The 17,005-nt window shown below is 41.7% G+C and overlaps 1 protein-coding gene and 10 non-coding genes across 11 annotated transcripts; 4 read left to right on the plus strand and 7 right to left on the minus strand.

Moving 5' to 3' along the window:
- Positions 1-1,837: 1,837 nt before the first annotated feature.
- On the minus strand, positions 1,838-1,909 carry Trnah-gug (transfer RNA histidin (anticodon GUG)). The gene has a single exon. It is a non-coding gene; the product is annotated as a tRNA-His (tRNA).
- Positions 1,910-2,697: 788 nt separating this feature from the next.
- Trnah-gug (transfer RNA histidin (anticodon GUG)) lies at positions 2,698-2,769 on the plus strand. Its single transcript has one exon. It is a non-coding gene; the product is annotated as a tRNA-His (tRNA).
- A 2,299-nt stretch (positions 2,770-5,068) lies between these two features.
- Positions 5,069-6,526, plus strand: LOC136434175 (short-chain collagen C4-like). The gene has a single exon (XM_066426941.1). The coding sequence runs from the start codon at positions 5,069-5,071 to the stop codon at positions 5,954-5,956; it is 888 nt and encodes a 295-aa protein (XP_066283038.1). The 3' UTR covers positions 5,957-6,526.
- A 542-nt stretch (positions 6,527-7,068) lies between these two features.
- Positions 7,069-7,140, minus strand: Trnah-gug (transfer RNA histidin (anticodon GUG)). Its single transcript has one exon. It is a non-coding gene; the product is annotated as a tRNA-His (tRNA).
- A 483-nt stretch (positions 7,141-7,623) lies between these two features.
- On the minus strand, positions 7,624-7,696 carry Trnaf-gaa (transfer RNA phenylalanine (anticodon GAA)). The gene has a single exon. It is a non-coding gene; the product is annotated as a tRNA-Phe (tRNA).
- Positions 7,697-12,270: 4,574 nt separating this feature from the next.
- Positions 12,271-12,343, plus strand: Trnar-acg (transfer RNA arginine (anticodon ACG)). The gene has a single exon. It is a non-coding gene; the product is annotated as a tRNA-Arg (tRNA).
- Positions 12,344-13,478: 1,135 nt separating this feature from the next.
- Positions 13,479-13,551, minus strand: Trnaf-gaa (transfer RNA phenylalanine (anticodon GAA)). Its single transcript has one exon. It is a non-coding gene; the product is annotated as a tRNA-Phe (tRNA).
- A 528-nt stretch (positions 13,552-14,079) lies between these two features.
- On the minus strand, positions 14,080-14,151 carry Trnah-gug (transfer RNA histidin (anticodon GUG)). Its single transcript has one exon. It is a non-coding gene; the product is annotated as a tRNA-His (tRNA).
- A 375-nt stretch (positions 14,152-14,526) lies between these two features.
- Positions 14,527-14,599, minus strand: Trnaf-gaa (transfer RNA phenylalanine (anticodon GAA)). The gene has a single exon. It is a non-coding gene; the product is annotated as a tRNA-Phe (tRNA).
- Positions 14,600-14,732: 133 nt separating this feature from the next.
- Trnar-acg (transfer RNA arginine (anticodon ACG)) lies at positions 14,733-14,805 on the plus strand. The gene has a single exon. It is a non-coding gene; the product is annotated as a tRNA-Arg (tRNA).
- A 347-nt stretch (positions 14,806-15,152) lies between these two features.
- Trnar-acg (transfer RNA arginine (anticodon ACG)) lies at positions 15,153-15,225 on the minus strand. Its single transcript has one exon. It is a non-coding gene; the product is annotated as a tRNA-Arg (tRNA).
- Positions 15,226-17,005: the final 1,780 nt, after the last annotated feature.

A 17,005-nucleotide genomic window follows, 5' to 3' on the forward strand; every position in this document is an offset into this window, starting at 1 on the left:
ATCGTGCAGGTGCGCTCACCCTTACACCGTGCACTCTACTCCCGAAGGTTAAACCACTAGCGCGTCTGTCACCACCTATTCTCGCACAGGTGTAAGTAAAGAAGGGGAGAGAAGAGCCCAGGTGTTGTCGACATTCCTGGGGAGAAATCAGAGAATCTCCGTAGTAAAGTGCGGATCGTGTAACACACAAGTACGCGTGACTTGCTTGTACACTCAGAATTTGAACACAAGTGTTTCACACGTTCTTGAAAATGTATCAAAATATCAATCTCAACAAAAACACACAGGAAAGACAAAAGAGGAGTGCGTGCTCGCTAGTTGAGTGTGGCTCACCCCATTTGACCTTGAGCGCTGACCTTCGCCACTGTCAATGTCGGTCCGGCCCACTCCACACTCCCACCCCCATTGTTAACAGCTGCATTGTTAATTGTTTAGGATTATGTCCCCCTCTAAGTGGTTGCCATTCTGAGCGATCTATCAACGGTTACGCTTGATTGACATCTGCCCATTAAATTTTCCCGAGCTTGGAAAGACGACAGTTTTTTTAATAGTATGCTCTTTCTGGGCTGTTGTGAATTAGGATTTTACCATGGTCAATACTGACCGACGGAGGCCATATATATGTTCTTTCTATATTTCCTGGGGTGGATGTCGAATAAGTGTATAAGAAACCTGGACAACGTTGGATTATAGTTAAACAATTAACATGCAAGATTTTTAAAAAGAGTAGTGTTTGAAGTTAGCTATATCTAAGACTGTGAGACATTACAACAAAAGCGCCTGACTGCTACAGTTGTATACACAAAATTGTGCAGCAGATCAAATCTCTACAATTGTTAAATTCTCTTCCTAGGATGACAAGAAAATAACTCCAAATGGATGGTAAGTTTCAAAGAATGACTGAGTCTGTGTTCTACGATTATCCTATATGACAATATCATAATATTTCAAAATGTTGCAATGCTGAAAGAACGAAATCTTGAATAAAGCACCTTTATTCTGCTACATTTCATGTTCGTCATATGGAAACATTTAATTAGTTTAAATCGATTTGAGTGTCAAACTGAATTATAATATTATAATTCGAACGCCTCAATTCGGGTTCAAATCAATTACCACCAGGCATGGCTAGAGACCGTACAGTACAACCCTTCCATAAACACCACCCTTTAAATTGGCGCCAATACGTTGCAAATTCCTTGTGGTAGTGGGAGAAACGTGTAATTCTCATATCTAGACAAGAGATTTCGTCAAATACGACCTCGTACAAAATTGACGACTTGAACACCAAAGTACACATTGAATTTAACGCGGACTCTCGACCTCTCAAAATCTTTCAAGGGTTCCGTTTTCATCAAGCGTCGAATATCTTTCTCGCTAGCGTAAGGACGATGTTATATTTCCTTATAGTTCCTTTCATCAAGTTATTTTGTGTTGCGAGACCAAGATTTTGTTGAGGGAGAGGGTATAAATGCACAGTCGGCCATAAAACTACGAAGAAGAACATGCTGAGCTAAAACTACAGGAAACAAAGAGCGTATACTGAAAGAAGGCATTTCTACATACGTACTTTGTGGCGCTGAAAAGTATTGTGACCATAGTTTTATAGATTTATCTAAATTCATATTGCACATGTGTGTAAACATTAGTTGAGAAACAATTTGAACCGATAACAATTTTTGTTGAATTCATGAAAACATTGCAAGGAAAAACCCGTTTCTGACATCACTACAATAATTAATTCTTTCTAGATAATCTAGAAAACGAAAATGTAAAGGTGGTAGCTTAGAAAAAAAACTAGGACCACACTGCCGTGACAATAACTCCTCACCGCTATTGCCGTGACCAGGATTCGAACCTGGGTTATTGCGGCCACAACGCAATGTCCTAACCACTAGACGATCACGGCGAGCTACATGTGATCGGATGATTTCATCAGCGTCAGGGCGGCCTTTCTTACCACTATCTCTTTATTTCGCTGAAACGAGGCAATACCCTTTGTATAAAAATCATTGACAACAAGCAAGGAAACAATGTTTTTTATTTATCTATTAAAACTTCATCATAATACAAAAATGTACAATAAACTGGACAGAAGAAACAGGATAAATTTTTTCTCGCTTCTGTCAAAAATAAAATGATATAAGCCAAACATAGTTAATGATATACATATTTAGATAAAAAAGTATTTTGATTTTGATGGTCCGATCGCTCACTTTGACAATTTTCATGAATTCTGTAACATTATACTAGTATTCATAAGAACACTGTTAGCACTCGTACTTGTAAGTTGCATCTTTCTTGCTTTATATGAAAGTACAAGATGGTATTAGTACACGTCATTTTATCTTATTTTCAGTGACCAGTGTAAGTTGAGTCCGCCAGAAAGACAACAAAATGTTATCAACGTCAATCTGAAGGTTGCTGTTCAAAGAATCCATAAATTCTACAGATGTTCCTGTATGATTACAATGTATACATGTTTGAGAATATGCGGAACTTTTAGGTGTTTCGGCGTTTAATTTTAAAACTACAAGCTATGAATTTGTCGCACTATTTGTTATACCATCAATTAAATTTTCTATTTTGTATCACAAGCTACACAACTAGGGCATTTTCTCGAAAGAATGCGTTGAACATTCATGATAATAAGTACCTATATTGTGGCGGATGTAGTTATGTGATCACATGTAGCTCGCCGTGATCGTCTAGAGGTTAGGACATTGCGTTGTGGCCGCAATAACCCAGGTTCGAATCCTGGTCACGGCAATAGCGGTGAGGGGTTATTGTCACGGCAGTGTGTTCAATTTATTTTAGCTATCATCTTTCAACCTCCTTAATTTCTGGATCATCAATAAACCTATAAACTATTAAGTATAGTAGTGATGTCTGAAACGAGAGTTAGGGTTTTCTTTTCAATCATATATGGTATCATTACTAAATAAGAGACCCGTAACAGCAACATGCTGTCAATAACAACGAAAAGTACCAGTACCTGAGTGTTATTTTATTTTACTGCATTCATAGATTAAGCACCGATGCGGTTTCTGTAATGTAATTGTATTGTATCTGAAACATGTCCTGTTTATGCATCTATATTGTTAATACAATGTACCCGGATATATTATCGTATTGTATAAAAAAAATATTGTCACTACACCTATCTTAATGTTCTTAAAACCTCGTATATAAGTTAAGGCAATTGTGAATAATTTTATGAAGCTAATAATGTATAATGTAGTCCCAGTTCAATTCAGTGCACACGTCGAGTGCACTGCGAAACTGTGATACTTTTTAATGATATGAAATAAACCAATCATCAATGTTTCTAGGAATACTACATAAATTTTCATCGGTTCAAATCGTGTAAAAACATGTACTCAACGACAATCATGGTCACAAGATTTTTCTAGTCCCATATAGTACATTTATGTAGAATTTTTTTTCCATTTTTCACTATTCACTCTTTTGTTGCTGTAGTTTTAGTTCAGGTTGTTTTCTGAATAGTTTCTAATGGCCGACTGTGCATTTATGCCCCCCCCCCCCCCCACTCCCTCCACAGAGTGAATGAGAGTGAGAGCAAGAAAGACAGGGCAGAAACATCGTCGCATGTGTAAGGGATATGACAATAATAAGTGATTTCGCGAAATAGAAAAACCAAAGTGAAATTCTAACTCTAGTTTTGTCTCCAGTGTTTATGTGTGAAATTTCGCTTTGGTCAGCGTTGCACAAAGGCGGCATTTAAAGCGACATCTATCTTGGCGACCGGTACTGCACTTTCTAGCGTAATGATTTTTATTTTCTCGCGAATCTCATTCTTCAACCAGTTGATACTACAGGTTAACAATATGACATATAACTACTCATCTTTGAATCTTCTTATGTACGATGACCTATCCTGTTTATACTGCCTCCAAGTCCGAGAAACGTCCGAGAGCACTGGTGCCAGAAATCAAGATACCTCTGACACATGTCTGACATTGCGTTCAAGTGCGTCTCCTTGCGGTTCATGATAGTATGTCACTGTTGGCATGTGCATTATTTGGAGCACAGCAATATTTTTTTTAGAACCTGACCACGCAAATCAGACTTTTGATGGGCTTTGTGTCTAACCACTACCTCGTTAGATTTGATGCATGAATAAGGTCGATGGAATAGTTTACATAACAACTTACCGTTGGCTAAACGATGTTTGTTTCAAAAAAATACTTGAACACACATGAATACATTTGTGGACAGCTGGTAGAAAAATGTTGGCAATTTTCGTCAAATTGAAGCTACTTTTATAATGATATTCATCTCAACTCTCTGTCATAGGAGAGGAGTTAGTGACACCACTTTCTTAGGGACCTGCAATTCCTCAGGAGTTGTCGGTAGAGTAGTGTTGAATAGTTAGGAATGCAGAAACAGGTAATTCACCTGGTTGGGTGGGGGTGTAGTGGTGTTACTCAATTGCAAAAAAAAAAAGAATAAGAAAAGTTACTCTAGCCAAAACACTACCAGCGAGTTGATGCTTCTATTCGGAATTGAACCAAGGACCTTTACATCTCCAGTCTAACGCTCTCACGAAACTGAGTTGTCGCAGATAATGACGCTATCAGGAAAACGTATAAGTTTTCGACCGTTCAAAGTTTAATGTTTAATCTTTTGTGGATATCATGTTGTCAACATTACATTTTTCTCCATTAGTATCGGGAAAATTCGACGGCTGCAGCTGCATTTTAATTCAGGTATTTCAGACTCTATATATGTGCGGTCATGGACACAATTTACAAGCAAAGTTGTGAAGGTATTTCTGACTCAACTTCAGGTGCGAACAAGATATGTTATGAGCGCCCCCTAGTTAGTTCCGAAATTACGACAGCCTGTGAGGCAACAAAAGAAATCTTTCCGCTGTCGTTGGCAGGTTAAACTGTAAACGCGTCTTTGTTTAATGGTATGGTGTAATGCGACTATGTGTTATTTTTAGATCTAGAATAGAGGGCCCAACGATCCAGATTTTTTTCAAAGAAAGCCGATCGACGTCGTAGTTGATAGCCACACTTTACTACTCGAGACCTGCAGCAGAATGAGAGGTCAGGCTACGGTTGCCGTCGTCGCACTTTCTGTGCTGATCTTGTTCTTATCTACTAGTATCTGCCTAGCGGTAGACGCGGAAGGCGAGGAGGACTCGTGTCCGAAGCAGATGTCAAACAGTAACGTCAACAACATCACCGTGGTGGCTCCGCCCGGACCTAAGGGGGATACGGGCTCGCCGGGCCCGCCGGGCGGTCGGGGAGAGAAGGGAGAGGCGGGCCGTCCCGGGAAGCTGGGGCCATACGGACCGGAGGGACAGAAAGGTGAAAAGGGGTCCCCGGGACAGAAGGGCAGCCATGGCAGCCAAGGCGCTGAAGCATTTGGCGGAGGGGCTGTTTACATCCGATGGGGGCGGACGTCGTGTGAGGAGGGTACGGGCACGGAAACGGTGTACTCTGGGTTCGCCGGCGGGGCGTACTACAACCAGAAGGGAGGAGGGAGCAACTACCAGTGCCTCCCTGCAGACCCGGAGTGGGGTTCGTACATCGACGGAGTGGAGGGAGTCAAGTCCTCCATGACCGGCGCGGAGTACCAGCTCGGCGAAAACGCGCCGTACGACGAGGCTACCCTCCACGACCGCGACGTGCCTTGCGCCGTCTGCTACAGTCTCTCCCGCCGCACACAGCTGATGATCCCCGCCCGCACGACCTGTCCGGACGGCTGGACACGGGAGTACGGAGGCTACCTGATGACGGAGTATCACGACCACCCCAGCCGTTCGGAGTTCGTCTGCATGGACGGGGAGCCCGAGGTGCTACCCGGCGGGGAGGGGAATCAGGACGGCGCGCTGTTCTACCTTGTGGAGGCCCGCTGTGGCTCGCTGCCCTGTCCGCCGTACGTGGAGGGGAGGGAGCTGGCGTGCGTCGTCTGCACAAAATAATCATTTCATACACAACCGTGAAGGTACTGCAACTGGAACAGATATAAACTCTATGTCATATGAATTCAGGACCAATCACAAGACTCTATTTCTAATGCCCACGTCGTAAGCATGAGTTCATAAAAAAGAAAGCCTCCGAAATGCACATTTGTAGGAATGATTTGTGGTCACTTTTTTTAACAATGTTAGTTTCAACTAGCTATATCATGATAAAGCTTTTCTCTCGGTGTTTACTGTGACATAAGGCCTGACCGGGGACCTTTGACCATATCATAAACCACCTCGTTCGCTTCGGCCTTCACTCACTCGGTGGTATTCGATGCATGTACAAGAAGGTCAGTGGCTACGTATACATCTCGGTGGTGGTCACTAGCTCTTAATTACCATACGTCGTTATATAACCTAGAAATCTTTGATGCCTGACCTTTATGATAGACGATTAAAAGAGAAGAGATAAGATCATTTATCGTATGAATTTCTCCGTTTGATTAGAAAACTTTAAAAGAAAAAACAAATAAACCGAGTGTGCAGGATTCGAAGTTCTGAACCGTAGTCAGACGCGTTATCCGTTCCACCACAGACCCATTTTTGTTGTGAGATTGAAAAGTCTACCCCAGTTTATTAGATCGTAAGGGGACGCTATCAATCAAATGAATACTTTTCTTGCGGAAGAAAGTCAAATATCATCCAAGGAGAGCAAAAAAAACGTGCTTTTTCATTCCGTATGCTACTCTCCAGGCATAGGAGGGGTTCCGGCAGATTTTGACGTGTTTTAGGCGTTTTTGTCGAGCTTTCTACTTTGTCATTTTTTTTGAAGAGACAAAAAAAAATACAAAGTAGTAAGCCCGACAAGAACGCATAAAACACGTCAAAAACTAGCCGGAACCCCTCCTCTGCTTGGAGAGTACCGTATGCAGGATGGCAGCAACCTATGACAATCAGTCACACACACTCACACAAGAAACAAACAAACAAACACACGAAAAAAAAAACAATTAATTCATCCATCTTGGTTTAACCTATCTTGAAAAGAAAGGAAATAACAACCAAAAGATAGTGCTAAAAATGTAAAAAGAGACCACACTGCCGTGACAATAACTCCTCACCGCTATTGCCGTGACCAGGATTCGAACCTGGGTTATTGCGGCCACAACGCAATGTCCTAACCACTAGACGATCACGGCGAGCTACATGTGATCGGATGATTTTATTACGCCAGCCAGACGTTAGGACATATTAGTCACATGTTAGTGCACCTGTTCATTGTGTTAGATTGATGATGCACAGACACACGCATACACGCGGGAATTCACGCGCAAAGGCACCCTCACTCACCAAGTCGCAAAACATACGCGCACGTATACACGAGATTTGAAATCACCAACTCTATGTTATTTTAGTCAACGATTGTAGAAAAAAATGAGACGATTATTAGAGTACCAAGCAACCGCTAGATGGCATATATTTTCATGGCGTGTAATGCTGTCTGTGTACGTACTATAGGTCTGCATTTTTGTCTACAAAAACTTTAGACTACGATACCATAAGCTGCCACTTGATGGCGCTTCACTACCATATAACTCATGGTCACTCCTTGCAATTTTGTGTGTGTGTGTGTGAATGTTGTAAATAACTTTTTCACACACACAAAATAAAAGTACGGAATCTGCCGCGACCCGGGATTGAACCAGGGACCTTTAGATCTTCAGTCTAACGCTCTCCCAACTGAGCTATCGCGGCTGATGTAGGAGTGTTGTTAGCTACCTTTTGTTTCTTTTTTCGGTGCTTTTATTTTCATCTTAACACTGCACGAAATGGCCTCGTTTCCCGGCGTATACGTACCGGTATTTTTCTGTATTTTTGTCGGATACTGACGGATACTGACGGATACAGGCGGATTCGTGTAAGGTATCCGACTATTTCCGCACCGGTATATGGAATATTTCCGGAAGAATCCGAAAGTAAGGTATTTTCGACGAATACGGAGCCGTACACTGCACGGAAATGCCACCGATCCTGACGGATACGAACAGGAATTTTTCTGTATTTTTGGCGGATACTGACGGATACAGGCGGATCCAACCTGACGGATCCGACTAAATGCGCACTGGGATATGGAATATTTCCGGAAGAATCCGAAAGTAAGGTATTTTCGACGAATACGGAGCCGTACACTGTACGCAAATGCCACAGATCCTGACGGATGCGTACAGGGATTTTTCTGTATTTTTGGCGGATACTGACGGATACTGACGAATCCAACCTAACGGATCCGAAAATTTCCGCACCGGGATCGGGAATATTTCCGGAGGAATCCGAAAATGAGGTATTTTCGACGGATACGGAGCCGTACACTGTACGGAAATGCCAGAGATCCTGACGGATACGTACAGGAAGTTTTCTGTATTTTTTCAAAGAAAATTGCGGATACTGACGGATACAAGCGGACTGTGATCCCGAACCTCAGATCCGGAGGAATACAAAAATAGGAATTTTCGACGGATATGGGGCCGCACATTGCACGAAATTGCCCAAGATCCTGACAGATACGTACAGTATGTATTTGCCACGGATACAGACTGATCCAACATACAGACTTTCTACAATCTTTGACATATTGTGACTCTGAATATGTTTGTATTTGCCACGAATATGTACACATCAAACACACAAAGTTTGATAGAATGGTTGATTATTCATAAATACGCGTGCATTCTAAATTTAACAATACCCAAAACATTATTATTCAATGACAGGAAGTTTTGGGAAAGCCTGAATGTAACATTATTTAATATTTCAACATATATGCATTTCTAAGTTCAAAAACTATCAAATACAATACGGAAGTTCTATGTGGCTAAATAATCCATTTCGTTTAAGACAGGCCGAGGGACATTCACATACTCAAAGCACCTCTGCATATGCAGGTTAATGTCGGTAAATTGGGGTTGTGTAAGCACAATTGTTATAAAATGTATTACAATTAACAACCATCACATCATGGTGGTAATATTTACTGCCGTATAGTGCACTTGGACCAAAAATTTCTACATGTTCTACATATTCTACTAAAGTAATGAAAGCCTTATTTGTGGCCAGTTCTTCGCCTAAAAGATATCAGATACAAATAATGTCAAATACAGAGGTTGAAAATAGAAACTTCAAAGTAACATTATACTGTCTGAAAAACTCCCATGATGACACGCCACATTTTACACGTAAGTAGTATATGCCGTGGAACTGCATGTGTATAATCGTCCTCTCCCCATTCTCTGACTACATCTGAGTTCACTTCTTCCATGCACTCTTGGTAAGGTACAGGCAAGGCTGATTTCTTCTGTATGTAGCATGTTGGACTCAGCTTGGAGTTCATCTTGTGATGAACCAGTTCCTATATGATAAAACCAAATGATGAATAAATATCAATTCACATACTTAGTATTTAAGTAACATGTCACATGATTTTGACATAACTGTGATCAAGGAGTTTATATAGACTATATAACCTCCTTGCTGTGATGGGCTTCGTTTCATCACAGCAGCTAACAAAAAACAAGGGACAATGGGTATCCATCATGCCTGTCTCAGCTAACATTGAAGTGTACCGATGATGGACTTAAGCCTTACCGAAGGAGCCTGAGGTATTCTGAGCATCTGACAGCTGATTGCTTTGTTCCAAGCCAAGCTAAGGTCCTCACAACATGTGCTGCATTTGTGAAGGAAGTATCTACCGATGCTGTATAGGATATATATATAAAGGGAAACAATGACAAATATTAAACATATCACATAATCACATTTGTAAACTAGAAAGGCAACATTTGCGAGCAAATACAGCATGTTTAGCCATGCTCCTCGCCATGCAAAAAATGGACTCCCAAAATAACAATGGACCATTCTAAAATACTTCCACTAAAAAAATGGATCAAACTTGAGTTTAAAAACAATTATCAGTCTCTCCATACAGGAGTGGAGTCTTCCAGTAGCACCTCAACACAATATGGACCAGTCCAAAACCATATCCACTTATTGATTAACAAATACACTTCTGCTAACAAAAGTACAAATGGACTTTTTCATAATCATTCCAGCTCAAAATTGAAATAAATAATTACAGAATCCTCCCCTTGCAAGAATGGGATATTCCGTGCCATCTCCATGTAAACTAGACCAGTGGAAAAATATCCGCTGAAAATTACACTCTTGCGCATAATCAACCCAGTTCAAAATTGAATTAAAAAAGATCAACCCCAGGGAAGAATGAAGTTTTCCATAGTATACATAATGATATATATGAAGATTTGACAGGAGAAGAAGGAAATGACCAAAAATGGGTGAAATATAAAAATGTGACACCCCTTTGTTTGAATGCATGATTCAATAGTATACACTTTGGGTTGAAAATAACGAAACCAAAAAATTCTTTGTTTAAAAAATCGTTTTGAAAGGCTGTATGGCAAACATTTGAATGAGGGCCTGTGTACATGCCAAATTTCACATTATTTTGGTTTAATACATATATGAACTGGAGATGTGTATCTTTAAAAAAAAAAGAGTGAACAAAGCCATGTACATGTAATCACATGTCCTAGGAATTCCCATACCATATTTGGCATGAATACTAGCCTACACCTGCGCCATGTAATTAGATTAACTCAATTGACCAATCAGGTGGTCGCAAGGCTCACAGGCATGCAAGGCCAGGTGCAAGGCACTTGGGGTCAATGACCTTTAGGTCATATGTAGTATTGAAAGTGACAGAAGTGGCAAATATTGCCAAGAAAGCCCAAAATAAATCGTTTTGAATAAATGTATGCCAAAAATGGGAATGTAGTCCTTTAAATATTTGTTCAAGCCACATATACAGCAAATTTCAGGTCATTCGGTTGAAATACCAGGGCGCAGGAGGCCAAGATATGCTAAAAATAGCCTAAAAACCTCAATAAAATCACTTTCAAGGTCAATATCAAAAAAAGGAAAAGAACGCACATTGGTTTTTGCCTACATTACCTCTGTACCAAATTTCAGGTCATTTGGTCAAAAAATGACAGAGATGAATCGATTTGAAGATTTGACAGGAGAAGAAGAAACATGAGTAAAAACAATATGTTTAGCCATACTAGGTATGGCTAAACATAAAAATGAATCTGGCATCGTTTAATTGAATACGTAAAACTTACATTCATAACTTGAATATGATATTGATCAAACATGTACAGCTGTAACTGAATGCAATAATCACTGAAACACACTACTACCTCCACATAAGTTCCAGCTCACTATCCACAAACTGTGGGACCGGTCCTTTGTGGGACAAATACTTATGACATTCTCTTCCGTTACAGGATATCTTTAATTATCTTTCCCTCAACCGCTTGCTATGTTGTATCTGAAACGTTAACCAGACACAAATGTCTGTTGACCATTGGCAAGAACGAACAAATTGAAAGCTATAAATTTCCTAGATCCTAACGGTGTAGAAGTGCAGGTCGACTGGACAATTCTTAATGTCATGCAAATGCGATGATATGTCAAGCCACAATAGGAGGATAACTGACGTTCAAACTAGTTAGAAACAGGAATTTTCCAATTTGCACTTACCAAAGGGCAGTCCCTCTAAATGATGAATCGACTCCCTACCAACTTTACAAGGGGGAGGGGGGCGACGAATATTGCATGCACGAAGAAGACTACTTCGCAATGCCGCGCGTTTGAGTTTATACCGAATCCCCTTCGACTCTCAAGTCACTAAAAATCACTGGTCGACCATGGTAGACTCTGACGATGCCATGTTAAGCACAGAGAGTGATGAAACGCCGTTCTTGTCTCCGTGCTGTTCACCGACAAAACCGTTTCTCGCGCCTGACGTCATGACACGCAGTGTCTTGTGGGAGATTGGACACGAATCCGTATTCCGGATACGTCAGGATTTGTCGGAATTGTTGGATCTGAGGTGCATCGGATCCAATCGGAAACGTTCCGTATCTGCTATGATGCACGATTGCGGATCCGCTGGATTTTTCAGGATCTGAGATCATGCCGTGCAGTGTGTATTTGTAAGTTAGGATCCGAAGCAACTACCGACAAACAAACAATCCGATTATCTCTGCCATATTGACAAATATCTGAAAACGAAGGATCCGCGCAAATATCCTCAGGTATCCGAGGCGCATCACGGATCCAGACGTATACGGCGTCGGAATTGCCGGATGTTGTCATCCTCTTGCTTCCTTTCCTTTTTTTTTACATCTCAACCTGTCACCCTTGCTTGAAGTTGGACTACCACAATTATGATCATAATGTTTTTATATGCAGGGTCTGTGGCGCAACGGATAACGCGTCTGACTACGGATCAGAAGATGCCAGGTTCGAATCCTGGCAGACTCGAAGTGTCCCTTTTGTTACTCCATGAAAAATGGAGATATTGTTTTTGGTGTGTCTGTGCGTGCGTGCGTGCATCTGTAGTAACTTGGAAAATAAATCAATGTTTATCATAATCGCAAAAAGCGACCATACATAAGCATGGTGAATTAACAAATCACCCTGAAGTTCAGATGGCTCGCTTACAATTTACAAAGACACATGTCACAAACAATTATAAATAGATTGTACAAAGCTATTGAGGCAATTGTGCACCTGGTATATGACCTTGGTACTGCAGCAGAACTTCCGTTTTTCGTATCTTTTGAACTGGACGTGCTCTGGTCTTGATTTTTATATGGCAGGTAGCCTGTGGTGTAAGTGGTGTAGGTTTGGGCCCCCTATCAGCTTGCTCTGGAACTGAAGGGGAGATTTTCCTGTTGTCTTATTTTCTTTGAAAGGCTAACATTTTTTCAAGCGGTAATCGTTCACTTTTTCCTGGAATCAAGTTGTGGAAAACTCGTGACAAGTCTTAGATATCACGCTGTGTGCAATTAAGGTAGGATGAAATGAAATATATCGTGTTGATGTGGATCCATAAATGCATACAGCGCCGTACGTACCAAACATCTTTTTGGATGAATGTATCAAGGCAAACCGAGTCTACCTGAAATCTTCTGATCCGTAGTCAGACGCGTTTTCCGTTGCGCCACAGACCCTACATATGTCTCATTTTTCTTATCATAACCATGTTGGTAATCGTCTCAATACCACAACACAACATGTATGCTTATTTCGTTGTTCTCTTCATTGCTGTTAATGACATGGCCTAAAATCAACAACCAAATAACTGCTTTGGTCAATTTAATGCCAAAAAAGAGGACAGGAACAAATGCGGTTAACTCCCAAATAAATGTACTCTCTTTTACATTCCTGTATTTCTGACTATGTATCAGGTTTTCACATATTTCTAAAATCAATTTTTTGGGAGTACCTGAACCTGAGTCGACTGCTTTGTTTGGATTCGCAGCCCATATTGAGGTACCGTGACTCCTCGCCTGGGGGCGCTTCAGTACCCTTACGCGACGATTTATATAGGATCCGGAGTTGCCCCTCTGTGTCCGTGCGAGATGAATGAATCTTTTCCAAACATTAAAAAAAATGCCACGACCCGGGATTGAACCAGGGACCTTTAGATCTTCAGTCTAACGCTCTCCCAACTGAGCTATCGCGGCTGTTGGCTGATGCACACTGTCTTAGTCGTTACAGTTTTGGTCCGTAAGTTAAAAAGTTGGACAGTCGCCAAACCAAACAAAACAAGCCTATGATATAAATTTAGAAAATTCTATCGGTATGATACATGATGAATTTAAACTCCATCAGATCCCCATCGACAGAGCCAATCCGTGCACATCCCAGCCGTTCGAAGTTCGTCTGCATGGACGGGGAGCCCGAGGCGTTACCCGGCGGGGAGGGGAACCAGGACGGCGCGCTGTTCTACCTTGTGGAGGCCCGCTGCGGCTCGCTGCCCTGTCCGCCGTACGTGGAGGGGAGGGAGCTGGCGTGCGTCGTCAGCACAAAATAATCATTCGGTAGGTTACAGGCTGTTGAAAACCAGTCATATTCACTAACAAACAAACAAATAAACAAACAAACAAAGACACTTAATTCTTTTAACATGATCATATCATTTCAAAAAGAAAGCCAAAAGAGGAGGTAAAAAGAAAGACCACACTGCCGTGACAATAACTCCTCACCGCTATTGCCGTGACCAGGATTCGAACCTGGGTTATTGCGGCCACAACGCAATGTCCTAACCACTAGACGATCACGGCGAGCTACATGTGATCGGATGATTTTGGTACGCCGGCCTGTTCATTGTGTTAGATGATGCACACACACACACCCTCACACACACGCACCCCCACCCCCCTCATACACACACATGAGATTTGATATCACCAACTCGATGTTTGGACAGTGATTGTGGAAAAAGAATAACGCTACTTATTACTAGAGTTAAGAGCAACCGCTATAGGTGCCCTTTATGACGGCATGGGTCTGTGTACTATACTATAGGTCTGCATTTTTGTCTGCAAAACTTTTACACTTGATGGCTCTTCAGTGACGCATAATCCATGTTCACTACCTGCACCTTTGTGACTGTGAAGGTTGCAAACAAATTTGTCACAAAAGTAGTACACAGAATCTGCCGCGACCCGGGATTGAACCAGGGACCTTCAGATCTTCAGTCTAACGCTCTCCCAACTGAGCTATCGCGGCTGATGTATGTGTCTGGTTGACTTCCTTTTGTTTCTGATTTTCTTCTGCTTCTCAACCAATAACCCTTGTTGGAAGCTGGTGTATGACAACTTTCCAAAACAAATATGATCATAATTATAATGTTGCTCATGTAGGGTCTGTGGCGCAACGGATAACGCGTCTGACTACGTATCAGAAGATTCCAGGTTCGAATCCTGGCAGACTCGGCACCAGTTTCTTTTGTTTCCGGTAATCTTCTTTGAAACGTTACAATTTGTGATATACGAATTGATACAGTCCATAGCATCTCTTTAAATTTAAGAAAGAAAAAAACAGAAACAGATATCGATAGAATAAACTGGGTGTGCCAGGATTGGATCCTGGAGTTCTTTATCGGTAGTCAGAGGTGCCACAGTCTATGTTTGATTTTTGCATTACGGCGCAGCGCACATCGCATCGCTAAGTAGAACTAAATAGCCCAAAATATTTCTTGAAATCTATGTCTGCGACTGGTTGATATACGAATGATATGGGTTTCTTCATTCTATATGAAAAACTAAAAGAAAATGTTACTCGAGTCTGCCAGGATTCGAACCTGGAATCTTCTGATCCGTAGTCAGACGCGTTATCCATTGCGCCACAGACCCCTCACGTTTTACATTGAGTACGTTAGAATTGTCTAACACTAGTTGTATTAGTAATAGTTGATAAATAAGGGCTAAGGGGCAAGGTGAGAAACGGACTTTAGATCCTATCCCAAATTCAACTATTCAAACTATGTACCAAATGACGAATGATAAAACCTTGTCAACTTTCATATGCAATAAGTTTTGTGTTTTATTTAAGACATATCTAAGTACAAAAGGTCGACAACTTGAGGCAGTGGTTTCGCCCCAGTACATGTACAGCAGAGGTCAAAGTCGAAAATATAGTACGTACGTTGTAACCGCTACATACTCGTAAGAGTCAGGAATGCACATGCGTGTTAGACCTTTTCAAATCAAGTGTGGAGTTTTTTAATTAACAGTTAGTCAACGACGTTGTCAGAGTTATCTGTTATGTGGTTGGTCGACTGATGAACTGCTTTGTTGTGTCAATTGCGAACCGCGCCGTGATTGAGTTGAGCAAAAATCTGCAATCTCAGCTCCACACGTGTAGCAGTGGCATCTAGCGGTTCAGATGTGCGCTGCAGGCAATGAGTTCAGTAGTGATGTACGATCCACTGGCCGCGCTTGATCTAGTCTGGATACCAGACCTTTCGCGCGATGCGATGATAACCGCTTTTGGGCGGGGAAGATCTAGTAGTAGGGATAGAGTTGGCACCCGGGAGCGCTAAGGCAGCCGAACCCTGATTAGGTAATTAGTGGGCCGTGTGCTATCTGTGGCGGCGGCGTGAATTGCTTCCCCGGCCGAAGGATTAGCGCCAGGAGCGCGGTGGTCTGGCACCCAGGCTGCACTTGATCCATCGTCCTGCTATAAACGTTGTGTCTATCATTGGTGCCCTCTTCCTTGCCTCTCCCCCCGAAATTAAAGACGATGATAGAAGTCCAAGAAACGCTTGGATGATTTGATAGCGAAGTTTTACAAGCCCTTTACCTTTCTCGTGGATGTGACCTTGAACTGACTTCACCTTTGACCTTACGGTTGACATGGCGCATGTCCAGACGTCAACACTGCAAGTGTCGTAAACTGTTGTCAGTAAAGCGGCGGCGGGTAAACTGTTCACAACGCCGCTTGTTATTCATAGGCGGGACTGTACATCGCGTCTGTAAACAGTAGAGTTGACAACTTACCCTTAACCCACAACTAATACATGTGTTTGAAGGGGGAGGTGGCGTCAGTATAAAGGGAAAAAGTCGAATCAGCATATTTGCGTCTCTCTCTCTCTTTCTCTCTCTCTCTCTTTCTCTCTATCTCTCTCTGAAACATAATGTAGAACTGAGTAGTGATCTAAACAGGATGGCAGCAGCGTTAAACATGTACTAAAGCAATGAAAATGCAATACTGATCTCAAGCAGTTAAGGACGTCGACACAAACACACACATACACACAGAGGCACACACAAACACACACACACACACACACACACACACATACAGACGCACTCTCACACAAACGCAGACAAACACACACAAACAGAGAGGGAGAGAGAGAGACAGAGTATGCGACATGGAATTTCATGATATCAATCAGGAGAAAAAAGCATATCATTTCCTTGGGTTTTCAATAATTACTTTATTCAATATCCACCACAAGCCCAGTTACCATAAAGAGGCAGGTTGTCCAAAATACTTTCTACGAAAAGATGGTATCCTGTTTTCATAACAAGAGTCGAATCTCTCCGAGAAATATTTTTAAGAAAAAAAAGGAAAGATAAAGACTGACGAAAAATAGCAGGTACGCATTCCTCCTTCTAGTTGACAGAC

Source organism: Branchiostoma lanceolatum, chromosome 4 (genome assembly GCF_035083965.1).
Source record: "Branchiostoma lanceolatum isolate klBraLanc5 chromosome 4, klBraLanc5.hap2, whole genome shotgun sequence".
Classification (NCBI taxonomy): domain Eukaryota; kingdom Metazoa; phylum Chordata; class Leptocardii; order Amphioxiformes; family Branchiostomatidae; genus Branchiostoma; species Branchiostoma lanceolatum.

What these genes read in the sequence shown, in the direction of transcription:
- LOC136434175 (XM_066426941.1), top strand. Translation starts at nt 5,069, where the DNA reads ATGAGAGGTCAGGCTACGGTTGCCGTCGTCGCACTTTCTGTGCTGATC.